The sequence below is a fragment of the Gaeumannomyces tritici genome (genome assembly GCF_000145635.1).
Source record: "Gaeumannomyces tritici R3-111a-1 unplaced genomic scaffold supercont2.2, whole genome shotgun sequence".
Classification (NCBI taxonomy): Eukaryota; Fungi; Ascomycota; class Sordariomycetes; order Magnaporthales; family Magnaporthaceae; genus Gaeumannomyces; species Gaeumannomyces tritici.
In genome coordinates this window covers 7042483-7064802 of record NW_008804546.1, presented here as the reverse complement: position 1 = coordinate 7064802, position 22320 = coordinate 7042483, and the positions used below count along the sequence as shown (strand labels likewise).

The 22320-nt window shown below is 59.6% G+C and overlaps 11 protein-coding genes across 11 annotated transcripts in view; 4 read left to right on the top strand and 7 right to left on the bottom strand.

The window, feature by feature from the left end:
• GGTG_04934 (hypothetical protein) overlaps positions 1-2428 on the bottom strand; it is a gene marked incomplete at both ends in the record, with an annotated part of 3611 nt that extends 1183 nt beyond the window's left edge. Inside the window, 3 exons of the mRNA XM_009222732.1 lie at positions 102-488; positions 592-1008; positions 1103-2428. Coding sequence (XP_009220996.1) covers positions 102-488; positions 592-1008; positions 1103-2428 — 2130 coding nt within the window. The remainder of the gene's footprint in view (positions 1-101; positions 489-591; positions 1009-1102) is intronic.
• A 1037-nt stretch (positions 2429-3465) lies between these two features.
• On the bottom strand, positions 3466-4857 carry GGTG_04933 (hypothetical protein). Its single transcript, XM_009222731.1, has 2 exons — positions 3858-4857; positions 3466-3793 (listed from the first exon to the last, which is right to left on the bottom strand). Exon 1 carries the CDS (start codon positions 4610-4612, stop codon positions 4160-4162), a length of 453 nt encoding a protein of 150 aa, XP_009220995.1. The 5' UTR covers positions 4613-4857; the 3' UTR covers positions 3466-3793; positions 3858-4159.
• Positions 4858-4936: 79 nt separating this feature from the next.
• GGTG_04932 (hypothetical protein) lies at positions 4937-6309 on the top strand. Its single transcript, XM_009222730.1, has 3 exons — positions 4937-5438; positions 5553-5624; positions 5754-6309. Exons 1-3 carry the CDS (start codon positions 5213-5215, stop codon positions 5885-5887), a joined length of 432 nt encoding a protein of 143 aa, XP_009220994.1. The 5' UTR covers positions 4937-5212; the 3' UTR covers positions 5888-6309.
• On the bottom strand, positions 6115-10626 carry GGTG_04931 (dolichyl-phosphate-mannose-protein mannosyltransferase 1). The gene is made up of 5 exons (XM_009222729.1): positions 10046-10626; positions 9676-9965; positions 9310-9593; positions 7767-9233; positions 6115-7431 (listed from the first exon to the last, which is right to left on the bottom strand). Exons 1-5 carry the CDS (start codon positions 10294-10296, stop codon positions 6787-6789), a joined length of 2937 nt encoding a protein of 978 aa, XP_009220993.1. The 5' UTR covers positions 10297-10626; the 3' UTR covers positions 6115-6786.
• Positions 10553-10990, top strand: GGTG_04930 (hypothetical protein; the record flags this gene model as incomplete). The annotated part of the gene is made up of 1 exon (XM_009222728.1): positions 10553-10990. The coding sequence occupies one exon, from the start codon at positions 10553-10555 to the stop codon at positions 10988-10990; it is 438 nt and encodes a 145-aa protein (XP_009220992.1).
• Positions 10991-11381: 391 nt separating this feature from the next.
• GGTG_04929 (actin-like protein 2/3 complex subunit 4) lies at positions 11382-12925 on the bottom strand. The gene is made up of 5 exons (XM_009222727.1): positions 12747-12925; positions 12241-12567; positions 12009-12134; positions 11896-11940; positions 11382-11833 (listed from the first exon to the last, which is right to left on the bottom strand). The coding sequence occupies exons 1-5, from the start codon at positions 12747-12749 to the stop codon at positions 11825-11827; spliced, it is 510 nt and encodes a 169-aa protein (XP_009220991.1). The 5' UTR covers positions 12750-12925; the 3' UTR covers positions 11382-11824.
• Positions 12926-13134: 209 nt separating this feature from the next.
• Positions 13135-15568, top strand: GGTG_04928 (ubiquitin carboxyl-terminal hydrolase 6). The gene is made up of 2 exons (XM_009222726.1): positions 13135-13445; positions 13530-15568. Exons 1-2 carry the CDS (start codon positions 13433-13435, stop codon positions 15212-15214), a joined length of 1698 nt encoding a protein of 565 aa, XP_009220990.1. The 5' UTR covers positions 13135-13432; the 3' UTR covers positions 15215-15568.
• Positions 15569-15719: 151 nt separating this feature from the next.
• On the bottom strand, positions 15720-16275 carry GGTG_04927 (hypothetical protein; the record flags this gene model as incomplete). The annotated part of the gene is made up of 2 exons (XM_009222725.1): positions 15720-15983; positions 16102-16275. 2 exons carry the CDS (start codon positions 16273-16275, stop codon positions 15720-15722), a joined length of 438 nt encoding a protein of 145 aa, XP_009220989.1.
• Positions 16276-16331: 56 nt separating this feature from the next.
• On the bottom strand, positions 16332-16874 carry GGTG_04926 (hypothetical protein; the record flags this gene model as incomplete). Its single annotated transcript, XM_009222724.1, has 1 exon — positions 16332-16874. The coding sequence occupies one exon, from the start codon at positions 16872-16874 to the stop codon at positions 16332-16334; it is 543 nt and encodes a 180-aa protein (XP_009220988.1).
• On the top strand, positions 16865-20142 carry GGTG_04925 (phosphoglycerate mutase). Its single transcript, XM_009222723.1, has 8 exons — positions 16865-16987; positions 17130-17160; positions 17384-17432; positions 17698-17746; positions 17934-18163; positions 18659-18925; positions 19310-19522; positions 19861-20142. The coding sequence occupies exons 5-8, from the start codon at positions 17985-17987 to the stop codon at positions 19949-19951; spliced, it is 750 nt and encodes a 249-aa protein (XP_009220987.1). The 5' UTR covers positions 16865-16987; positions 17130-17160; positions 17384-17432; positions 17698-17746; positions 17934-17984; the 3' UTR covers positions 19952-20142.
• A 237-nt stretch (positions 20143-20379) lies between these two features.
• On the bottom strand, positions 20380-22176 carry GGTG_04924 (hypothetical protein). Its single transcript, XM_009222722.1, has 4 exons — positions 21957-22176; positions 21683-21848; positions 21451-21537; positions 20380-21380 (listed from the first exon to the last, which is right to left on the bottom strand). Exons 1-4 carry the CDS (start codon positions 22091-22093, stop codon positions 20847-20849), a joined length of 924 nt encoding a protein of 307 aa, XP_009220986.1. The 5' UTR covers positions 22094-22176; the 3' UTR covers positions 20380-20846.
• Between the last annotated feature and the right edge of the window lie 144 nt (positions 22177-22320).

The following is a 22320-nucleotide window of genomic DNA, read 5'->3' as shown; positions in this document are numbered from 1 at the left end:
GAGAGAGAGAGAGAGAGAGAGAGAGGGGGGAGCAAAAGGAAGGGTTAGGGAGGGTGCACTGTCACTTGAGCATCGCGTGACGACCCCGAGACAAAACTCACCTCGATCACGTCCAGCGGCATGTTGGGCTTGGGCGACAGCGCGTACAGGTGCGTCCACGAGCTGGCGTAGCGAGGCATGCCGTACTCGAGCTTCTTGGCCTCGTCGAGGCCGGCGAGCGTGGCGATGTCGTCGCGCTGCACGACGGTGAACCCGGGGCAGCACATGGCGGCGTGCACCAGGCGGCGGCGCAGCTGCTCGTTGAGCAGGTCCTCGGACCGGCCGCCGGCCATGGCGGCGGCGAGCAGCCGGATCAGGTCGCTGCACGCGCGGAAGATGGCGTGGCGCTGCCGGAGCGAGATGAGGCCCGACATGTGCCAGGGGAGCTTGCGCAAGGTGCTGATCATGCACTCGAAGGGGCGCTGCGGGCAGTCGCGCGCGAAGGGGGACTGCGCGCGTCGGCGGTGAAGGCAGCTCGTCGTTAGCCTCTGGAATGATGCTTGGGAGTGTAGCGATAAGGGGCCCCCGGGGACCGTGTGCTCAGTCACTTACACGCTGCGGAACCTCGACGTGCTTGACGAGCATCGTCATCTCCTCCTCGCTGACGAAGCCCTTGAAGTTGTTCCAGGGCTCGCACGAGTTGGCGGGCTGGATGGTCGGGCGCGTGCCCTCCCAGAAGATGCCCTTTGCCAGGGGGAACAGGTCGGCCATCAGGCTTCCCTGCGACGAAAGTTCGACCTCAACGGGGCGATCGCCAAGACGGCTCAGGCGTCCCTTGACCAGCGTCTGATGGTGCCGGTCGACGGCCTTCATGGCATCTTGGAGAGTCAGGAACTCTACGTATGCATCCATGGTCTTGCTAGTAACACGCTCCATTATGATATGGACGGGTTCGAGGTTGTCATTGATGATCTTGGAGTTGCGGCCCAAGAAGGCAATGACCTCGGACCGGCGGGTGGCGAAGGGGATCTACCGCGGCGGGGGGAGGACGGTAATCAGCAGTCAATGGCAAGCCCTGAAAAGTGGGTAAGATTCCCGTGAAGCCCTGGGTATATCAACTCACGTTCTTGAACTTCACGACGCCATAGGTGCATGTCTCGGGCGAGGTTCGCGCGGTCTCGATGAATGGAAAATTGTTGGCATCTAGCGCCTGCTGCACGGTGGGGCGGCCGCTTGGCGACGAGGTCAGATTGTTCAGGAGAGCAGAGCGCTGGGAGCGGATGTGCTCAGGAATCACGTCGCCCCCGAGCTGCGAGGGGGGAGCCATGTGGTGCTGGTGCTGCAGTGCCATGTTGCTGGCGCCGCCCGTCATGCCGCCGTAGCCAGGGTCGTGGTATGCCGCAAGCGAGCCGTGGCCATCATTAACATTTCCGTTGAAATGGCCATTGTTGGCGACGAAAGGGCCTTGGAACTGCTGAACACCAGCAACGCCGGGGCCGTTGTAGAGCAGGGGCACGGCACCGGCAGGCGGCGGGCACGGGGGCTGGCCGTAGTGATAGCCGTAGTTCTGGGCGCCGGCCATGTCATTGCCGTTGCCGTAGGCGACCGGCTCGGGAGACTCCGTCTTCTGGCTGGCGGTGGAGAACAGACTATTGCTGTCGCCATAGCTCATGTTCGACTGGGCGTCGAACTGAGGAGCCGCGACCGGGCGCGTGGCATACTGGTGGCTCTGCTGCGGCGGGCTCTGCACCGGGTGCAGCTGCTGTTGTGCCTGACTCTGCACATACTGTTGGACATGCAGCGGGGCCTGCTGCTGGGCCTGCTGGGCCTGCTGGGCCTGCTGGGCCTGCTGGGCCCGCTGGGCTTGCTGGGCTTGCTGCTGTTGGAGCTGCCGGGCCTGCTCGTGCCGGGCCTGCTCGTGCCGGGCCTGCTCGTGCCGGGCCTGCTCTTGCTGGGCCTGGGCCTGATGGCTCGCAATGGAGCTCTGAAGGGTCTGGAAGGCGTTGGGGTTGCCCAGGTTTGGCACCGACTGGGAGCCGGGAAGCCTGCCCACAGGCTGCCGAGCAGGAGGGGAGGCCAGCTCGTCAGTATCGGGAGCAAAGTTGAGGGGGTTCAGCCTCCGAGGTGTGTATGGCGACGTGGTGGGATCCAAGGCGCCGCCGTTGCCGTTGCTGGTGGTAGGAGTGGCGTTGGCATCCGTGCTGGCCTGCTGGCCGTTGGGGGACTGTACATTTCCGGTGTTGTCCGCAGGGGCAGAGCCGTTGGCGTCAAGGCTTGCCGCAGGGTGGTGGCCATCGGTCGGCACGGCAGAGCCGGCGTCGAAACGAGCGCCGCCGTTGTAGTTGGAGTCAAACATGGCCTTGGCCTTGAGCTGCTTCATAAACTCGGCATGGGACGAGGGGGCAGCAGCGGCCTGGCCGCCGAGATGCGTGCCGTCGTGGGTCTCCATGTCGGCGCGGCGAAGCTATAAGCCTCCCCGAAGGTGGTGTGCTGAGCTGGCGAGGATTGGGGCTGCTCAGAAAGAGGCCGGGCTGATCAGCCAGAAATCAACGATATGCAGCGCAGTGTGTCAGGAGGGAGCAGAAGACAGAAAGTGACAAGGCAGAGAGTAGTAGTTAGCTACGGGACCATGGAGAATGGGATGGGAAGGAAGTGTTCGTGATGGTGTTTCTTGTGGTGGGGAGGAGGTTGGGAAGAGGTTGTGGGTGGTGAAGAAAAAGAGCAAGGGCAGAAAACCGGAGGAAGACTCTCGCTTGGGTGCTTCCTATTGGGCCCTCCTCCGAGCACGGGCGCTCCAAGCAGCTCGCTCCGATGCGGAAGAGGGAAGAGAATAGACAATAGGATGAATAGGAACAGTGGCCCGAGCCGAATACAAGAAGAAGTTGAGCTAGTGCAGGCTTTCAAGTGAGGCCATGCTAGACAAGCTATATCCCGGCGAGTGAGGACTGCTTGGTTCATGGAGAGAACCTGCTAGGGCAAGACGTCTGGGTCGGTCCTGCCCTGAGATTGTTCTTGTCAGGTCGTCTCGAACCCCATGCCCCAGTTCAGGACTTGAGGTGGAGCTGACGGCGATCTGATCATTCTGATGGCAATGTGAGGAGCCGCCTTGGTCAAAAACAGCCGCGGAACAGGCCCCACCCTACGGCCGAATGGGCTTTGCCGCTTTGAATTTGGGATCAAGCGAGCGACCTGCCCGGCTGCCGGGGAGACGAGACCCCAGGCCTTGGAAATCAACGAGGCTTCGGCCTTTCTTTACCAGTGCCACCGTGTAGCGGGCAGCCTAGATATTCCACCCGATTCCTGGGATTCCCGTTTGAACAATTTGTGTACCGCCTAGGAATCAGGGTCAACTGTAGATCACCGTCAACTGGTCTTCTGACAGCAGAACATAATCCATTACTGCAGGTTTGTAACCCACCACGAGCATCCGAAGTTCAGGGCGAGAAAAGCGACACACTACAGGCATTGTCACTAGGCAGCTTGGTGGATAAAATGACTGATAAAAGTTGGAAATGTCTGATGCTTTTCACTATTCTACATTCTAGTATCTAAGTCTGTAAGGCTAGTTGTGTAGGATGTGTAGGTGCCTAGGTGCTTGGGAGGTGTTCTGGTATCTTCAAGAACAAAAAGAAAGAAAGTGCCCCAAAAAAAAACAGTCAACAGAGTGTTCCGGACAACAAGGCAGCAGCAACACCCAAGGCTACAGGCAGCGTGCAACTCGCATAGCGGTGCTCCCCCCCTCTTCGTCAGATGCGGCTCCGTATCATTGCCCCGGAGCCATGGTGGCAGTGCCAGATTCTCTTGCTTATATTCCCTGCTAGGATGGCACGAGTCAGTGTCTGATAGCAGCTGTAAGCCATTGGAGTCAACTTGCTTACCTTCGCCAGGCTCGACTTGCAGATGCTCAGGGCTCCTCCGCCGCAACCGCCAAGACGCCCATGAGGAAGTCAAATGGGACATAGGACGGAATGACACTGGCCTCATCGCCGTTCGGCTTCATCACTCTCTGGCTGATGAATAGGCTCCTCACGTAGGCGTTGTTCGGTAGGTCTGGAGTGATGCTCATCAGGCTATCGAAGACGCTCCAGAATAGGGTGAAGCGCGTAAACTCGTCGCGGATGTAGCAGTTGAGATAGCGGGCCCTGTCGATGAACTCCAAGACCGGCTCGCTGGCCATGATCTAGAAGGCCCGGGCCTGCTCGACTACCGACATGGGCGTTCTCTGACTCTCGGTCAGGACAATGCGTTGGGCCGGGCGTCGCACCAGGTAGGCCGGGCCACCATCTATCCCGGAGTGCTCTCCAAAGCTCGAATGCAACATCTCGTCGATGCTCGGGAGCTGCTGGTGGATGACATGGGGTTGATAGGCCCTGATCTGCGTCGGCTGAGTTGTGGTGGTCTGAGGCGGCTGAGTTGTGGTCTGGGTCGACCGAGTTGCGGTGGTCTGAGGCGGCTGAGTTGTGGTCTGGGTCGACCGAGTTGCGGTAGTCTGAGGCGGCTGAGTTGTGGTCTGGGTCGACTGGGATCTGACGAGGGTCGGCCGGTTGTTGTTTTGGGGTTGCAGGCTGCTATCTTGGGACTCTGGGCGCCTGTTCTCATCGGCAGAGCTGGGCCAGTGGGTTCGGACAAACATGATGATGATGCTGGTGTAATACTGGCTCTCGAGGTGATGGGCTGTCTTGGGCTCTAGGTTGTAGCTGATCGTCAATGGTAGGTTTGGTTTGGGTAGACGAAGGTGGTAGGTTTTGCCTGGGTAGATCAAAATTGGTAGCTGGAGGTTTTGTTGGGTAGATCAAAAGTGGTTGTCAGGCCTGTCGTGCGAGAGGATGGGTGTAAGTGTGCCAATGGACGACCCTCTAACACTGGCAGGGGCTTTGGGATTGAACCCGGGCAGGCAGACAGAAGCGGCAGGCGCTGGGCGGTGAGTTTCTGCCGCCTCCAGCGTGGGGTGAGGGCTCCGCAACCGACCCGAGCTCCTTCCCGCGACAAGCTTTGAAGCTTCCCATTGCCTTGCACTTTGCCTGCCGCCTTTGCACCCGACCACGCAAACGAGACCCCGAGACCCGATAGTGACGCTACACTTTGACGCGACAGGCCGGCCGTAGCAGCAGCAACCCCGCGACCGACAAGGGGGCAGGCAACAACCCACCCACCCCCGCACCTGCACCTTCCAGAAAAAAAGAAAAAAGAAAACCAAACCGCGACAGGCGGCAAACAGAGAGACACAAACACAATGGCAGACAGGCCCCAACGAGGCGCAGGAGGAAGCCGCGGCGGGTTCAGGGGCCGCGGCGGCGGTAGCGGCGGCAGGGGGCGAGGCGACGGCCACTCGGGCGGCGGCAGGGGCGACCACCACTCGGGCGGCGGCGACCGCGACCGCCCCAAGAAGGAGAACATCCTGGACCTGGCCAGGTACATGGACAAGGAGGTGCAGGTCAAGTTCAACGGCGGCCGCGAGGGTACGGTGTTTCACCACCCACACCCACACTTCTCCTCTATCCCTCGCCGCTCCTTCCCCTTTCTCCCACGACCGACGAGCAAAAGCAGAACTGACTTTCCAGCCGAAAACGCAGTGACGGGGACGCTAAAGGGCTATGACGCGCTGATGAACCTGGTGCTGGACGACGTCAAGGAGACGATGCGAGGTGGGCGCACCTGCCCGCCTGCCTGCCTGCCTGCCTGCCTGCCCCCCTTCCCCTTCCCCTTGTCCTTTCCTTCCCCAACCACTGGGGCCCGTCTTGGTTGCTGACTTCCCCGCAAACGCGCAAAAACAGACGACGATGGCAACGAGACCAGCAGGCCGCTCGGCCTCGTCGTCATCCGCGGCACGCTCCTGGTCGCCCTCAGCCCGACCGACGGCTCCGAGCCGATCGCGAACCCGTTTGTGCAGCACGATGAGGAAGAGTGAAAGGGGATGGATGGGTGGTGCTTTGTGCGATTGAGTGTCGTTATTTTCTCCCCCTGACGGCGAGGGAGAAGCCCGGCGAGTGGGCCTAGTATGTGGAGAATCCCGTGATACATGATCAGTGGGCAGGTCAGGTCGAAGGCAGAGGTAAAGGAATGGGAGTCTCGCTCCTGCGGCGAGGCTGATATGGGGCCCAGCATCAGCGATACACTGGGCATCAGTCAGTCTGCCGGGCGTGTGATGTTCACGACTACGATGAGGGATGGTACAACCAAAATAGAAACCCCTGGAAATAGGTCGGGGGACTAACAAGACAGAAGACATTGAATACATTTGGCTTCTAGTTTGACATCGCCATTCCAGGGAAAGCTGCCTTGGCTCCCTTTGGTACGATCCGACCCGCCAGCCGCCTTCCTGCCGCCAACCTGCCTCCGAGAGCCCCTCAGTAAGCCTCCAAGCAGCCTTCCGCCCCCATTACAACGGTGCCGAAAGCGTAGTGTTATTATCGCGCAGTATAAGAAGGCGTAGGTCCATGCAAAGGTGCCTAGCACCCGTCTACCCTTAAGCGCGCCACAGCGTGCCCGTCTTCCTTGCCACAGAACCCAGAGGTGAACTTGGAATGGAGATTATGGAGTCCGTGTCTATATCGTCTTGGTCGTCTTGCAAAAAACACAGCCGATACCCTCAAGCGTGGAAATAACCCCGGTACATACACCACCCAGGCCAAATCATGGAACTCCACACCACCTCAAACGCAACATACATGGATACAAAAAGACGTGACAAAAGAGATTTTCTTTTTTGGTGCCGGATTTTATGTGTTTGAGAGATCAGGTATGTGGTAGTCAACGAAATGTGGCAATGGAAACAAAGGGGAGTGTATTGCCCCGTCTCCGAGCAAACTAGGCGCCCTTGGTCGCCTCGTTGCCCTCGCTGGCTGGCTTCGCCTTGCTTTGCTCCTTCTCCTTGCTGCCCTCCTGGCTAGGCTCAATCGGGTCATCCTTGACGAGCGTGTCGACATTGATGGGCTTCTGCTTAGTTGACTCGGCTGCGCCCTCAACGTCAGGGTGCGGCGGCGCCACACCGGCCGCCGCGGGCTTCTCTTGACCAGCCGGCGGGGCCTCGGGCGCCTTTTGAGCGGCTGCCTGGGCGGCGGCGACGGCGGCTGCCTCGTCGTCGGGGTTCGAAATCTCGCGGCCCTGCTCGTCCACGACCCGCGTGCGCGTCTCGTAGCGCGTCTTGAACTCCACCTTGCCCTCGAGCGCCTTGACCTGCTCCTCGTCCAGCAGGTTCCCGTCCTGGTCGCGGTACTCAACACGCTCCTCCCGGGACAGCACTCGCTGCCCTGCTCCGGAACCGTCCTGAGCGAAAGCTGGGTCCGGGGCTCCCGAGATGCCCGGCGGAGGCGCCGGTGGGTTGGCGGCTTGCTCCTGCTGCTGCTGCTGCTGCGCCGGAATGACTGGAGGCGCCACCTTTGCGTCTATCGACTGCTGCGGGGTTGCCACGGCTGAGGGAGTAGCGACGGTGAGCGACGCGTAGGCATCGTACTAGACCAAAACAGTTAGTTCGTGGTCCAATGGTCAGACAATGTCTCGTACGAGGCTTGGGATCAACAGATCTCCGCCTGTCTGGGAAGGGCCAGGCACTGCAAGAATGTGCACGCCGAGGCGCACATTGGCAAGGCTAGACGCTAGCACGGACACATGACAGGGTAGATGGCAAACTAATCCCATCATGGTCCTAGATGGCTTACAAAGAAATCCCATGCCGTGCTAAATTCCACTAAAAAACATAACAGACCGACGCAAAAAGATTCGCCCTTCATCTAATGCCCATGCGCGGGAACCTGCGCCGAAGGAACGGATTGAGGAGGGTCACTCACGTTGTCGAGGAAGGCGTTGCAGTCCCAATCCCAGCCCTTAAAAAGCTTGACGCGGCTGCACTCGCTCTTGGTCCAGGCGTTGCCGTAGGCGAGAGGCTGGAACAGCATGAAGGCAACGATAGAGATGGACAGGAAGCCGACAGCAATGGCCTTGCCAACCATGGGGTTCTCGCGCAGGCCAATGCCCTTGAATCGCGTCAGAGTGAAGTCCATAACCTGGCACCACGCGATAACCGCAAAGTAGAGAGCGGGGAAGTAGTGGTGCAGGAAAAGCTGGCGCTGCATCAGGTAGAAGGGGAAGTAGTGCAGAGCCCAACCGAGGACGGACGAGCCGATCTCGTAGTCGAACCTCTTGAAGGTGACGTTGCCGTAGTCGTTGCAGCTCCGCTGCCAGCGCAGGACAGCAATGGCCTTGAAGAGCACGTAAATGACAACGGCCAGGGTTGACGTGTACCAAACAACAGGGTTGCCCATCAGGTAGATCTGGCGGTGGTCCTTGCCCCAGAAGTTGATGCCGCGCTTGAGCAGGGGCCAGGAGTCCGGGCGCGAGTCCCAGGCGTGCGACTCGACGAGGCCGGCATTGGTCTTCCACATGACCGTGTTGAGCTCGACGAATTTGGAGAAGAATCCAGGTTTACGGTAGTTGACCTTCTCCGCCGATTCATCGAGCTGCGCGTGCTCGTTGGCCTCGATATACCAGATGCTGTTGGGCAGGGTGCCACCGCGGGCGCACGTCACCTCCTGCTGCTCCGAGGCCCAGTCGGGGAGCTTGACCTTGTGCGAAAAGAGCGCACAGCCAGTCATGACGTGGATGAGTCTGAACTTGGTCTCGATGGTCCGAACACGCTCCCTGGCGACACCGCTGGCAGACTGCTTCTTGATGATCTCGACACGGAAGAAGTCGTTGGCATCACCGTCGAAACCCTCGTATCCGTAAGCCGATACCTCGTTCTGCCACTCAGCCTCGGTGACAGGAGGCCGGACGTCGTGCGAGTGGAGGCGGCGGTGGGTAGGGGTGTGGTACAGGCGGAGGACATCGCCGTCCTTGATGTAGGGCAGAGGCGTGACGTTATTCCAGGCGTTGGTGCCGTTGATCTGGACGCCGTTGGGGTCGAGCGGCTGGGTCTGGTTCTCCAAAACCCAATAGTTGTTCTCGTCCTTGTGAGGATAGAGCGTGATCTGTTGCTGCTTGCTGCCAGTGGGGTACATCAGGGGGTGTGAGTGGAGGTAACCGCCCTGGGTGTTGAGGTGGCGGATGGCGACGCGGCTACCCATGAGAACGTCGACAGGTACATCCTGCATGCCTTTGGAGTTGAGCGTAGACTGGAACTCGGAGCTCATGAAACCGTCTCCATCGCCAGGGTTGACAAGGCACACAAAGTGGATGGCGAACATTCCCATGTAGAAGGTGGCCGGAATGAGAATCAGGCAGAGGACGCGGGCCATGAAGTGTTTCGCAAAGAGGCGCTAAGGAGATGTGTTAGAAAATGGACTCGTTGGGCGACACATGGACTCGACCGCGCTTGTGCTTCCATGTACTCACCACCGTCACGGTCTTGTAGTCACCCCAAAGAACCCAAAGCTGAATAAGGGTCAGGGAGCCGACCCAGGCGATGGTGAAAAGGCCGACCCATTTGATGCTGAAGTTCGCGCCGAGACCCAGACCGGTCATGGCAAGCCAGAACCACCAGCTCGGGCCAAATGCCTTGGAGGGTCCCTGCTCATGCTGGTTCGTAAACGAGCTGAAAGCGAGGGCGGTAAAAGCGGTCGTGATCATGAGGGGCGAGTCGAGGAGGATCAGGCGAGCCTGGGTGAGCAGTCCGTTCTCTGCGAGGGGCAGAATTGGTAAGTCCGATAGTTTATCAACTGATAGATTTCTCCTTGCCAAGCGTGATAGAGGAGGGCCTACCGAATATGATCAGGCAGGCGCCGACCATGGCGACGATAGTGCGACAGCCGATAGCCTTGAGGGTAAGGAACATGGTCGGGGCCAGGAGGATGCCGCAGACGGCGGGGAACATGCGCATGGCGACGTAGGGGACCTTGGGCTCGAGGTAATCCTTCCCAATCTCCTTGAAATCGAACTCGCCGTCGAAGCCGGCTAGCCAGCCAGCAAGGGTGATTAGAAGCTTGGCAAGAGGGGGGTGGACGTCCATGAAGAAGCGGCCCTTGATGTACTTGGAAGCGAAGCCGCCGAAGCTATCGAGAGAATGGCGTTGTTAGTCAATAGTGCCAGCGAGGGCGCGAGGGTACGGGCAGATGATTGACGGGGGACGCACTGGACTTCGTCGAACACGACACTGGTGGGTTGGTATATCCGGAAGAGGCGGACGGCGGCGGCCACCAGGGTGATGCCGATCATCACCTGGTAATCGGAGACGGGCAGCAGAAACACATCGTTGTCCTCGACGCCCTCCGAGGTGTAGTCATTGGGGCGATTCGACTTGGCCTTGCCGGCCTTGCTGTTGCCCGCGGCTAGAGGCGTCGCCGCCCGGGCTGGCGGCTTTGCAGCCGCTGCTGCGCGGGCCATGATTAGACGAGAGGCTTAGACCTCGTCACTGCGGATGTTGGAGATGCCCGTGGATTCGCAATGAGACTGAATGAGAGTGTAGAAGGTGGGCAGTCGCGAATTAAAGGGTGTTCCTCCCCGAAGGTGACATGGAACTAGGGGGCGCGACGATGAGGAGAACGAAACGAACGGAGAAGGGAAACAAAAAAGGACAGGCGGCTCGAATGCGATGATCTGTCCCTCTCGTCACGCCACTATTCTGGACTCTACCGTCGAGATGCCTGGGTTGGCAAGAAATGGGCTCGAGGTTGCGAGGAGAAGAGGGCTGAAGAGGACAGGCCTGGGTTCCGCTGCTTTGCGCGCGGATGGAGCCCTGGGCTTTGCTCGTGGGGGATTAATTTGCAGGAGCGTAACAAGTGGCCTCATGGATAAGTGGCCAGCGCGGCGTCGTGATTGGTTGGCTGGGTCCAGCTGCGCGGGCGCCCGCACTCTGAGCGATCTGGGATTTTTCTGGCTGCGACCGCGTCTCCAGGCGGCCCCACCACCGAACACACCACAACAAGGCTCAATTGTCAGGACGCCATCGGCCCCACGTCCCCGCTGTCACGGGCTGGTACCTGGCATTCAGCTGACAGGCGCCTACAGTTGGCATGTACCTGTGCTGGTCGAGATTGCGCGCCTGCCCCTGAAAGCAAAGTGGCCCGCCCCATTTTGAGGCTGAATACTCTCCCAATCCGAGGGCTTTCAGCTGTTGAGTGCCATTTCTATTGCACGTCTGTCCATCCGTCTGCCTTTGCTAGCACTCGATGCCAGCTGTTGTACCTGGATCCCTAGTTCGCGATTTGTTTTTCAGCTGGCTGCACTTCAGTACGCCAGATAAAATGATCTGAAATGGACACGGTTTGCACAATCGAGTTCGGATCAGTCCTCTGAATGCGTTCCCCAACCCCTTTGTCATCCACGTAGCTTTCTGTGGCTAGGCGCTCCTCGTGTTCCCCATCCGATGCAGGTCTCACCACAGGGGCAACAAATTAAACCTTTCTCTTGTCGTTTATTCTCATCATATTTGACGCGTTGAGATGCGCTTCGCCCTTTGGTTTCGAGCGGGAGGTTAGGCCTTTGCAAAGAGGTAGATTTTGTATGATATCGGTTGACGCTGACAAGGGTGTAATCCTCGTCTAAGCTCGAGCCTGCAAACAGGGACAACACACGCCAGGTGCCGTGATCTACAATAGCATATTTGGATTAAGGTTTGGGGTGATTGGAAAGGTGACTTCGTTACTGTTGCTACCAGCCAGACTCCAACTACTGTCCTCGAAAGAACCCCGTTTGAGATTGGAGGACATGATGGCATTGATATATGTGATGCGCGAATATCTTGATCGTATCGTAGCTGCTGTTAAGTCATCTAAACTCTGGACGGAAGATGGGATGTTGGAGCCCTCCATGTCATTTGTTTCCCACCCAAGCGCCCGACAGTCATGTGCGTCACGGACGCCTTCATTATGGTACCATAAGCAGGTCGCCAGAGCAAGGTATAGCAAGGGATTTAGTCGAACTGCCATGGTGTCAGTAGCTTCCGGCGATACAGCACAGCCGGGCCGGAACGGGGCGACATACAGGGGTAAGGAAGGACTCGGCAACGAATCTTGCCCGTGCGTTTAACTGATTATTTCGTGTCAGCACCGAATTCCCCTAGTCAAGCTCAGAACTCTGATCCCAGCCCCGCTTACAAAGAGCTTCATTTCGGAAATTTCCTTGTCGACCTCCTCCATGAACTGTATGATGAAGTCGACAAGCTTGTGCTTGAGCATCTCTTCCGTGTGGAAGCTGGTAATCAGGAAGGAAATGTCATATCCCTGGCAAGAAGCATATCTGTCAGCATAGAGGTACGCAGATGGGTAGAGCTGGTCTGTGTGTGAATGCGCAGCCGGCAGCATGCAGAGACGGGCAAAGCTTGCGAACCTTGATGGGCTTCCTCCTCAGGATGAAAAAGGACTCGGCACGCTGGGTCAGGAAGCGGGTGAACTTGTGGACGAGGATGTGCTCGATCTCGTCGGCCTGCTTGATCTTGATGCTGATGCGGACGCTGTTGACGCTGGGCTCGATGAGGACGCGCTCGTTCTCGTTGCGGGCGACGGTCAGGGGTGTCAGGAGCACCTCGGGGGACGTCTGGGCCTCGATCTCGGGCACGTTGTGCCTTTCGGTCGCCTGGGACGCGAAGTTGGACAGGCAGAGCGCCGCCGTCAGGCTGCTCCGCACCGCCTGGAGGTACGGTCTCAGGGATTGGGACTATCAGTCGGATCGAGCGTTAGTCCAACTCAGCGGAGCGAGGGTGGTGGAATGCCTCGGGCGACGGCGCCGCCTGCTCCACCGCCTGGGCGAGGAGGTCGCGGCAGGTGGACGCGGCGGGCAGCGGCGGAGGAGCGGAAAACCGACGGGGCGACAGCAAATGCGGTCTGCTCACGTACCATGCTGCGGCTGGAAATATCAAAAGCCTCGTCTCTGTAAACCTAGGCGCGCGAAGGGTGAAGCTGGCCACGGATTGGCGGCCTGGTCTGTGCTGGCAAAGGGACGGCGGCGCTCTCATCCCTCGCGGGAACTTGGCCGCAGTCCAGTCAAGCAGCTACGGGACAGCTGTGGCACGTCGTCACTTGGTGTGGAGAATGGTGGGGTCACGGCTCTCCAATGGATGCCCGGCTGCAGCCTTCCAGGCCGCCGGGGTGGCTCAGGCGTGGCTACGGGCTGTTCATTCTTGCTTAGTCTGACAAGCTTTGACGTGTGGCTTGTGGCGCCGCCCCGCCTACCCCTCGCCCCTCGCCTGTAGTGTGGTACAGGGGACTTTGGCCAGGTGGGTGACATCAAACCGCCACCACAGCTTCGAAACGCCGCTGACCGCCCAGAATTGCGTCAAGCCCGAGGCTGCCTGGTGGTTCGGAATCGGTCGGCGCTTGGTCCCTTGACTGATAATTCATTTCCTCGTTTCTCCATTCCCTTCCCTCACTTTCTCGTTGGTCCTACCAACCTGAGCTAGAGGTACCTGTCTGCTTTCTTACTTCTTCTCTTTCTATTCCTCCCACATCCTCCACCAAGCTCGCATACTTTCCCCTGGTGTTTTGGCACTTGGATCCGCCTGTTCTCCTACCACCAACACACGATGTCCGTCAACGGTAAGTATCGCCCCCACCATGGAAGCCCAAAGCCCGTTGTGCAAACACTGCTATCTCGTGGCTGACAAATATCGTCATGTGCAGTCATCGTTTCCCACAAGGGCAAAAAGCACGATGTCGAGGTCGACCCTGAGTCCACGGGCGAGGTGTTCAAGTACCAGCTGTTCAGTCTAACAGGCGTCGAGCCTGATAGACAAAAGATCCTGGTCAAGGGCGGACAGCTCAAGGATGAAACCGTAATGGGAAAGCTGGGCCTCAAGGCCGGCCAGACCATCATGATGATGGGCACACCTGGTGGCGGTGGCGACGGCCTGCGCCGCCCGAAAGAGGTGGTCAAGTTTGTCGAAGACATGACCGAGGCCGAGGCCGCTCGCCAGGAGGGCGCCACACCCGCCGGGCTGGAGAACCTGGGCAACACATGCTACCTGAACTCCACCTTGCAAGTGATGCGCTCGATCCCGGAGCTCCAGGAGGCCCTGAGAACATACGAGTTCAAGATCACCGGCCCGCGAGACGTCAGCGCCCAGTTAGACTTGACGAGCCAGCTGAGGAGACTGTACAAGTCCATGGCCGAGACGCAGTCCGGCTTTGCTCCATTCACCTTCCTCCAGGCCCTCCGCTCAGCATTCCCCCAGTTCGCCGAGAAAGCGAAAGACGGTCATGGATTTGCCCAGCAGGACGCCGAGGAGGCCTGGTCCCAGATTGTGGCCCAGCTGCGACTGAAGCTCGAGCTGAAGAAGCGGAGCGAGGACGAGTCCACCACCAACCTCGTCGATCGGTACATGGCGGGCGAATTCACATCGGTCCTTGAGTGCGACGAGCAGGCGGCGCGCGACGCCGGCGAGGAGGCCGTGACGAGCGTCGAGCCGTTCCTGAAGCTCAACTGCCACATCCAAAAGGACACCAACCACCTACGGGACGGCATCATGAATGCGCTGACCGAGACAATCGAGAAGCGGTCGTCGGCACTAGACAGGGAAGCCGTCTACACCAAGAGGTCCAAGATTTCTAGGCTGCCCAAGTTCCTGACGGTGCACTTTGTCCGTTTCTTCTGGAAGCGAGAGGTGCAGAAGAAGGCCAAGATCATGCGCAAGGTCACGTTCCCGCACGAGCTGGATGTGGTCGAGTTTTGCGTTGACGACTTGAAGAAGCTGCTGATACCGGTCCGCGACAAGGTTCGCGAGGTCCGTAAGGACGAGGAGGACATGGAGCGTGCCAGCAAGCGGCGCAAGAAGAACCATCTCCTAGATGGCGACGAGGGCTCTTCGGAGCAGTCATCATCCAAGGACAGCAAGAAGAAGGACGACAAGAAGGGCAAGGGCGCATCGACTTCGGCGGACGGCGACATTGAGATGGAGGGCGAGACGTTCAAGACGGATGCCGAGGTGCAGGCTGAGAGGGAGGCGACGTTGCTGGAGGCCAAGCGGGAGCTGTATGGGCTCATCAGCCAGAACCAGGGGGCCAAAGATGGAGACAACCTGTCTGGCCTGTATGAGCTCCGCGGGGTGGTGACGCACCAGGGAGCCAGCGCCGACAGCGGTCACTACACGGCCTACGTCAAGAAGACAGCTCCCGTGGACCCGACGACAGGCAAGCCCAAGGAGAGCGAGGATGGCAATTGGTGGTGGTTCAACGATGACAAGGTATCCGAGGTGACTGCCGACAAGATTGACGGTCTCGCAGGGGGCGGCGAGTCTCACTCGGCCCTCATACTGCTCTACCGGGCCATCTCGCTCCCTTCAGCCGAGGATGTGGGCGAGAAGGCGTAAAGCGCCGAGGTCGAGGCGAAGTGGCGAGTAAAGCGGGATAGCATACTGCTTGCGTGACTAGCTTTGCTTGCCGCTTTGCTTGCCGCTTTGCTGCGTTACGGGCCCGCCTTGGACGCGATATGGCTCCTTCGTCTTGGAGCTGGGTACATGGATCTCAAGGTTTGGGGTTTTCTACGAGCATGCCCCATCAAGGGGCGCTGCATGATGGCTTCTTTTGTTCAATACTACGAAACAGCCGATAAACCAGAGATTTTGAAAAGTGTGGGCACAAATGGTCTAGATAAGGGTGGGATACCTAGGAACTTAGCTAAATGACTTAAAGTGCCCTCAGCGCCAACTGGACAGTCTCATGAATATGATTGATGCTATGTACGAGTGTTTGTGGGGTGTCCATGTCTACTGACTGTATGTACAGGTGCGTTATATCATGCACCGAAGTATTCAAGAAGGCAATGCAAGTATCCCTACTTTAACGATCACCCACTCATCTGAATATCCGCCGCGTTCATCCCTTGTTACTTGAATCAGGCCTAGCGGGATTTGGCGCGGCCGTTGCTGGCGACAGTGATGGCTGTGGGTGATTCTCACCAGAGGCAACCAGCCTCCTCTCTCTCCTCTCCTCGTCCTTTGCCTTATTTTCGGCCATGCGCTCCCTCAGCGCCTCCAGCTTCTCCTCGAGTGGAGCCTTTTGGGACATGAGGGCCTGCTTGCGGCGCTCGAGGATGGCGATCTGCTCCTCGACGCCCGCGTGGACGTAATTTTTCACCTCCTGTTTTTTTTTTTCGCCTGTCAGGAACCACATTCCCCTCCTCCTGGGAAACACGTGAGAAGAGGGTGGGAAAAAATCACAAAGCAAGTAAAAAAGCAAAAATTTCACCACCACTGACCGATTTGTACTCTTGCTGCGACTTGAGCCCCGCGCCGTAGATGGTGCCGACGATGGTGATGGCGGCGAAGGAGCCGGCCCAGATGAGGCGCTTGACCTTTGTCCGCTGGGCGGCGGCGGCTGCGGCGGCTGTCACTCTGGCGGTCGCTGCCCTGGACGCGACGGGACCGGCCATGGTGCTGCTAGGGGGTGGTGGTGCTGTGGGTGGTTTGTTGCGCACACAGCCCTGCTCTAGTCCCAATGGCCTTTCCAGACGATCTCGCTGGCCGTCACGCTCCGCGCGTGCAGGCGGCAGGCCGTCGGCGGCTGGGCGGAGCGGGCGCGGCGCTCCGGGGTGCTGCTGGCTGGTGGTGGTGGTGATGGTGGCTGCAGGCCGGGCGATGCCGGCGGGATAGTTGTGACGGCGCGGCGAGGACCAGGTTCCTGCAGCTCGGGGATCCGGCGATAAGCGCTTCGGTCTGCGGCGGCGGTGGTGGTGGCGGCGCGGCGGCGGCGGGGGACGCCGAGGGGTGCAGCGGCTGGAGCTGGGATTGGGGCCGGGCCCGGCGGCGCTGGACTTTTCTCGGCGGGCGGGTACGACGTCAGCTCGATGGGCGACCCCACCTCTGGGAGCTGCTGCTGTTCGCCGAGGTTGCTAGCGCTAGCCCACCGCTTCAGCACGGTTCTTAGTAATCGTCCTCGCTGCTGATGCTGGTGCTGCTGAGCGGTGCCGGCGTGATGGAATTTTAGGTCGCTCGCCACTGCGGCCTTTGCCAAGGTAGTACTATAAAGCATCAGGGGCGGGCGATTGATACATCTTCTTTGGTCCTGTTTTGCGAGAAAAAAAGAAGACTCGCAGAAGGACGAGTGAGGTATTCGGGAAGCGGTCGCATCAAAAGTACCCAAAGGTAACAGGCATTTTATCTCCTTTTTCTCCTCTTTTTTGGGTATCCATCCCCAACGGAGCATTTCCCCATTGCATTTGTTCCATTACCATCTCCGTCTAATTTTTGTTTTCTTCTCGTCTTCGGAATATGCCTTCCGTCACAGCGCCTCTGCCAAATCGGTGCGAAACTTTTGTGTGAGTTTCAGCCCTTTATTTTTGTCGGCGTGTTCGATGCCCATATCCTTTTCTGGGCTGAACGCTGGTGGCAGGACAGACTTCTAAAGTTGGGGCTTCTAAACTTGGCTTTTGCTCTGCCTCGTCAGGGACCGAGCCTGTCAGGGCGGTGGAGCAAATGTCATGGTCCGATGCTTGGCCTGAAACGGCTCGAGATCTTGACAGCAGCGCTGACTCTCGACAGAGTTCCCCGCCAGCCAAAAATAAACAAAGCGCCACAATTCTAGCAAAGGGTAAGCCAGCTTATTGCATTGTGACATCCGCTCTCTCGGGTGTGACAGGCCGTGGTGCAGGCCCCGTGGTGCTAGCGACGCAAGCGCTCACAAGCGCCCCCGCGCCGCGCCGCACGCCTGCGTCCCGCCGCTCGCTCTTCCACCCTTCCCCACCGGCCGTCGATACGCTCCTTAGCCCGGCCGGCGGCCCCAGGGCGGAGCTAGACGGGTACGGGGGTTAGGAGGATGGGAGGAAAGCCCCGCTGACCGTCCAGGACGAATGCAGCCCTTGATCAGGTCAAAAAAAAAAGGCCGAAAATCTCCCTGGGAAGACGGTGGGTGGAAAGCAACTTCAAGGGGCCTTGCATTCGCGCCAGCCCACCGCACACTTTTCCCCCTCACCCCTTGATCCTACCGGGATCCTTGTGCTGGCGCTGGTAGGCCACTATACGCGGGGGTTGTGCGTGCTGTGGCTGCTGACATTTGGGGGTTCCCTGGTCTCGTTTCTTTTTCCGAGCGCAGGTCGAAACCAGCACCGCCGCCAGCACCGCCGCAGGCCAAGAGGGCACCACAATGGGCACGCCCCGGGTCTTTATTGTACGACACGGCGAGACCGAGTGGTCGCTCAACGGCCGCCACACTGGCTCGACCGACATCCCCCTGACGGCCAACGGCGAGGCCAGGGTCAAGGCCACGGGCCGCGCCCTCGTTGGCGATGACCGCTTGATTGTGCCTAGGAAGCTTGCGCACATGTAAGTCGTGTTGGCTGTGTCCTCGAGATGCTAAAGACGGGGGCTTCTTGTCATTTGCCCGTGTCATGTAGCCCGCCAGCCACCCCATCCGCCCCCAGATTCTGGTGTTTTGGTCGGGATCGACGCCTAGTTGCTGAGCTTGCCTCACCGTGGATCGTCCCGCCGCCTGGGCCTGCCCTCTTCGAGAAGGCTTGGTTTGCCTGACGGAACGAAACGTGCCCGTCCAGGCCCTTGCGTCGGCCCGCCTATCAGAGCGGGTGTATCATGAGTGGACCCCCACGGCGGCGGGTTTAATGGCAATCCAGCGATCCAGCGGGCCAGCGAGCCAGCCTGGCCCCGAGCCTGTCACCATCACACTGCCCGAAACGACAAGGGCGTGGCGGGGACCAGAGTGGCACAGCTAGACATGCGCCTGTACATGCGAGCAGCTCAATTCGCGATACGCTCGAGCCATGGTGTTGTTTGCTCCCTAACCAATTCTGGATCTCACCGCAGATATGTGTCGCCTCGAAAACGGGCCCAGCGCACCTTTGAGCTGCTCAACCTAGGCCTCAAGGATCATGCGCTGCCGTGGAAGGCGCACGGTGCCGCAGAAAAGGACCCCCGCCTCTGTGACGCCAGGATCGAGGTGACCCAGGACATCCGCGAGTGGGACTACGGCGACTACGAGGGCATCACGAGCCCCAACATCAGGGCCATGCGCAAGGAGCAGGGCATCGAGGGATACTGGGACATCTGGAAGGATGGCTGCCCAGGAGGAGAGTAGGTTCCCTCCTCTCCTCTCCCGCTGGCCACTGTCCCTTTTCCACAAGGCCGTCGCTTTCCGTCTCATCCTCCCCTGCTGCTCCCACCATATGCGGCGCGTGCCTCCCCGTCCCCAGAATGGAACCCCACGCCCCTTCAGCGGAAGCCTGGTGGAAGCCTGCGGCCTTTCTCGCGCTCAAGGGTGAGGGAGTACCGGTACCGAGAGGGTACCTGAGCAGAGGAGTACAGGGGCTGTTCGCGCGAGGTGCGCCAGAGGAAGAGGCGTCTACCTAGCGGCCCGCCGCCGTTTGCGAACCGGAGCGAGACCAAAATAAAAAAGATGGCTAACAAGTGACGTGAGCATGGCTCCTCCCACGCCACCACCACCCCGCCCTTTTGCAGGAGTCCCGAAGACATTACCACTCGTCTGGATCGCTTGATCGCCGATATCCGCGCCCGGTTCCACGGCCCCGCCATGGAGGCGGGCCAGCGCGGCGACGTCCTCATAGTGGCCCACGGCCACATCCTGCGAGCCTTTGCCATGCGGTGGGCGGGCAAGTCGCTGCAGGATGGCCCGACCTTTTTGCTGGAGGCGGGAGGTGTGGGCACCCTGAGGTACGTAGTTCCGACACCGAATTGGTTTCCTATTTGCGGGATATTTTGCCTCTTTCGGAGGCTCGCTCTCTTTGTTGAAGGAAAATCATTAGTCTTATGCGTGGTCCCTCGCCCATTCTTTTCTTGGGCCCTCGCTTGCCAGCAAAGCCCGTGCTTCCCTCGCTGGCCCGGTCGCCAGGGCGGTGGGAAAACAAGGCTTGGTATGCAGGCGTGTGTGCGGGCTTTGCGTGTATAAAAATCGCGGGGAGACAAGGAACAGGTGTGGTGGGTTTCGAACTAAAAGCTGACGGCGCCACCCAATCCTCCCTCGCCCGTTGGACGGCTGGCCTCGCAAACAGCTACGAGCACCACAACATCGCCGAGCCGGCCATCCTGCTCGGAGGGGCCTTTATCGTCGACGGCCCCGCCACAGAGGCCAAGAAGGATTGATGTGTGGCGCGCTCACGCGGAGGAGGAGGTTAGCCTCGCGCGCAAGGGATGGGTTTGCCATACCACGCCGTTTCCGCCGTTTGGAATCACATCCTCACCCCAAGGCGACAAGAGAGGATGGAATCCACTGCAAATAGCTTAGTTGCTTAAGATAGGCAGATATAGGGGGCAATAGAAGCACGGCGACTGGACGTTTTCGACGGCGCGCAGGGTTGTATGAGATGAAGGCTTACAGAAGGGTAGGGGGTGTGGTGATGGCCGGGGCGACGTGCCATTCGCCCACGACGCTCCGCTCCGCTCCTGCTTTCGTGTCTGGCCGAGATGAGCTCCGGGGATGCCGTGTCGGCTCTGTATGCCTCCCCATGTAGCTTCCCGCGGTCAGATTGATGAGAGGATGGCGATGCATGCAGTCAGTTCCTGGTTGATACGCCGTCACCAACTGAGAATGAGGGGTGAGTAACGGCATGCAGTGGATGGCTGGCGCGACTCCTGCTGCTGTCTACTTGTTCGTAATGGAATTAGGGGCTACGGGCGGTGTGAGACGGGGCTTTGCCTTGACTGGATGCCTGTTTGTCCTCGTCTGCCTGTCTGTTCTCGTCTGCCAGTCTGTTCTCGTCTGCCTGTCTATACTCTCGTTTGCTTGGCTGCGTCTCCTCTTCTGCCTGGCTCTCCTAGTCTGCCTGCCTTCGTGTGGCCTGTTCTATCCTCACCTGCCTGCCTGCTAGCCCCTGTCTGCATTTCTGCCCTTGTCTGTATGTATTGCCTGTCATTCTTGTCTGCCTGCACACCACCCAGCCCTCATGCCTCCCCGTCTGCCTATATCCCCTACCTCATAGCTAGCAAGTCACAGAGCCGGCCGAGCAGCCGCCCCAGCCGCGCGCCCAGATCCTGGCGGTCAGTTCGCCGCAGCGGCCGGCTTGGTGCCGCGGGCGAAGAAGACGGTGCGGAGGACCTTGTCCCGCTGCGGCATCTCGATGCTCTCCATGATCTCAAACCTGAAGTCCTCGCCGGCCCCGGCGGCCTCGAACATGCGCCGCACCTCGGCCTCGTCGAAGCCGTTGCGCGCGACGGTCCGGGCGGCGCGGCGCTCCGTGTCCCCCTCGTGCGCCGCTTGCTCGTCGCCGCCGCCGCCGTCTCCATGCTTCTGATGATGTCCTTGACCGTGATGGTGATGGTGATGATGATCAGAAGATGCGTCCCCCCACCCGCCCGCGGGCCGCTCGTACGGCAGCAGGTCGGCGATGAAGAGCGCGCCGCCGGGCCGCAGGCGCTCGACGAGGCGGGCGGCCACGGCCGTCGGGTCGTCGAAGTGGTGGGCGCCGAAGCCGACGGCGGCCACGTCGAAGCCGCGCAGGTCCGGGCGGTCCAGGGCCGAGGACGGGGCGTGCAGGTCGCCCTCGACGGCGTCCATCTGCTCGGGCTTGAGGCCCTTTTTTTTGACATGACGTGTTAGGTTTCCGCCGAGTCTATATGTATGTATGTATGTATAGGATGCTCACCTCGAGCTTGGCCCGCTCCTTGTACTTTTCCACCATGCCCGGCGCGAGGTCGATGCCGCGGCACTGCGTGACGTAGGGATAGAGGGCCTAAGAGGTTGCCGTCGTCAGTCTAGGGGTCCTCTTCGAGTCTGGGCCAGGTGGCAGGAAGCATGCGCTCGCTGTCTACCATCGGGGCCCGGGCACTTCCAGAGAGACCGGCAGCGCCACTCGGATCACGAGCAAAGAGACCCACCCTGGAGACGGTCCCCGGCCCGCACGCGTAGTCCAGCAGCCTCACTGGCCTCACGGGGCCGGCGGCCGCCAGTTCAGGGCTGATGAAGGAGCGGCGCTCGACCAGGGCGGCCATGAACATGGCGATGGTCTTTTCGAAGCCGGAGTCATACGAGGCGGACCTCTCGCTGCGGGTTTTTATCATATTTAGCAACGTTCAGAGCGTCCTCCCTGGCATCTCGGCAGTCATGCCGAGACCACAGGCCTGTCTGCCAGTCTTGACCAAGACAACGCACCTCCAAAACTCCTTGTTGCGGGCCGTGTTCTCGCTCATTTTGACGTGAGTTTCAAGGCCGGGTCTCGGGCAAGAGGGTGCTAGTGAGGGCGCGAGGCAGGTCAGGTTGCTTGCAAAGATGAGACGGGATATCTGCATCGAGTCAAAGTGTAAACAAAACAGAGTTCATGGTCGTGCATCCATCTCAGCCATTATCAAGGGCCTTGTCATCTGGTGTTTTTATATATCTAGGTTGCGGCTACATCTCGGGAATAACCAAAAGGAGAGTTTTCTATCGTGACTACGTGGCATTGCCGGCTACTTTTCGCGTGGCGCGGCGACTTTGTCCAGCAATGGAGACTTTTCGGCCACTTTCTCTACTAGCC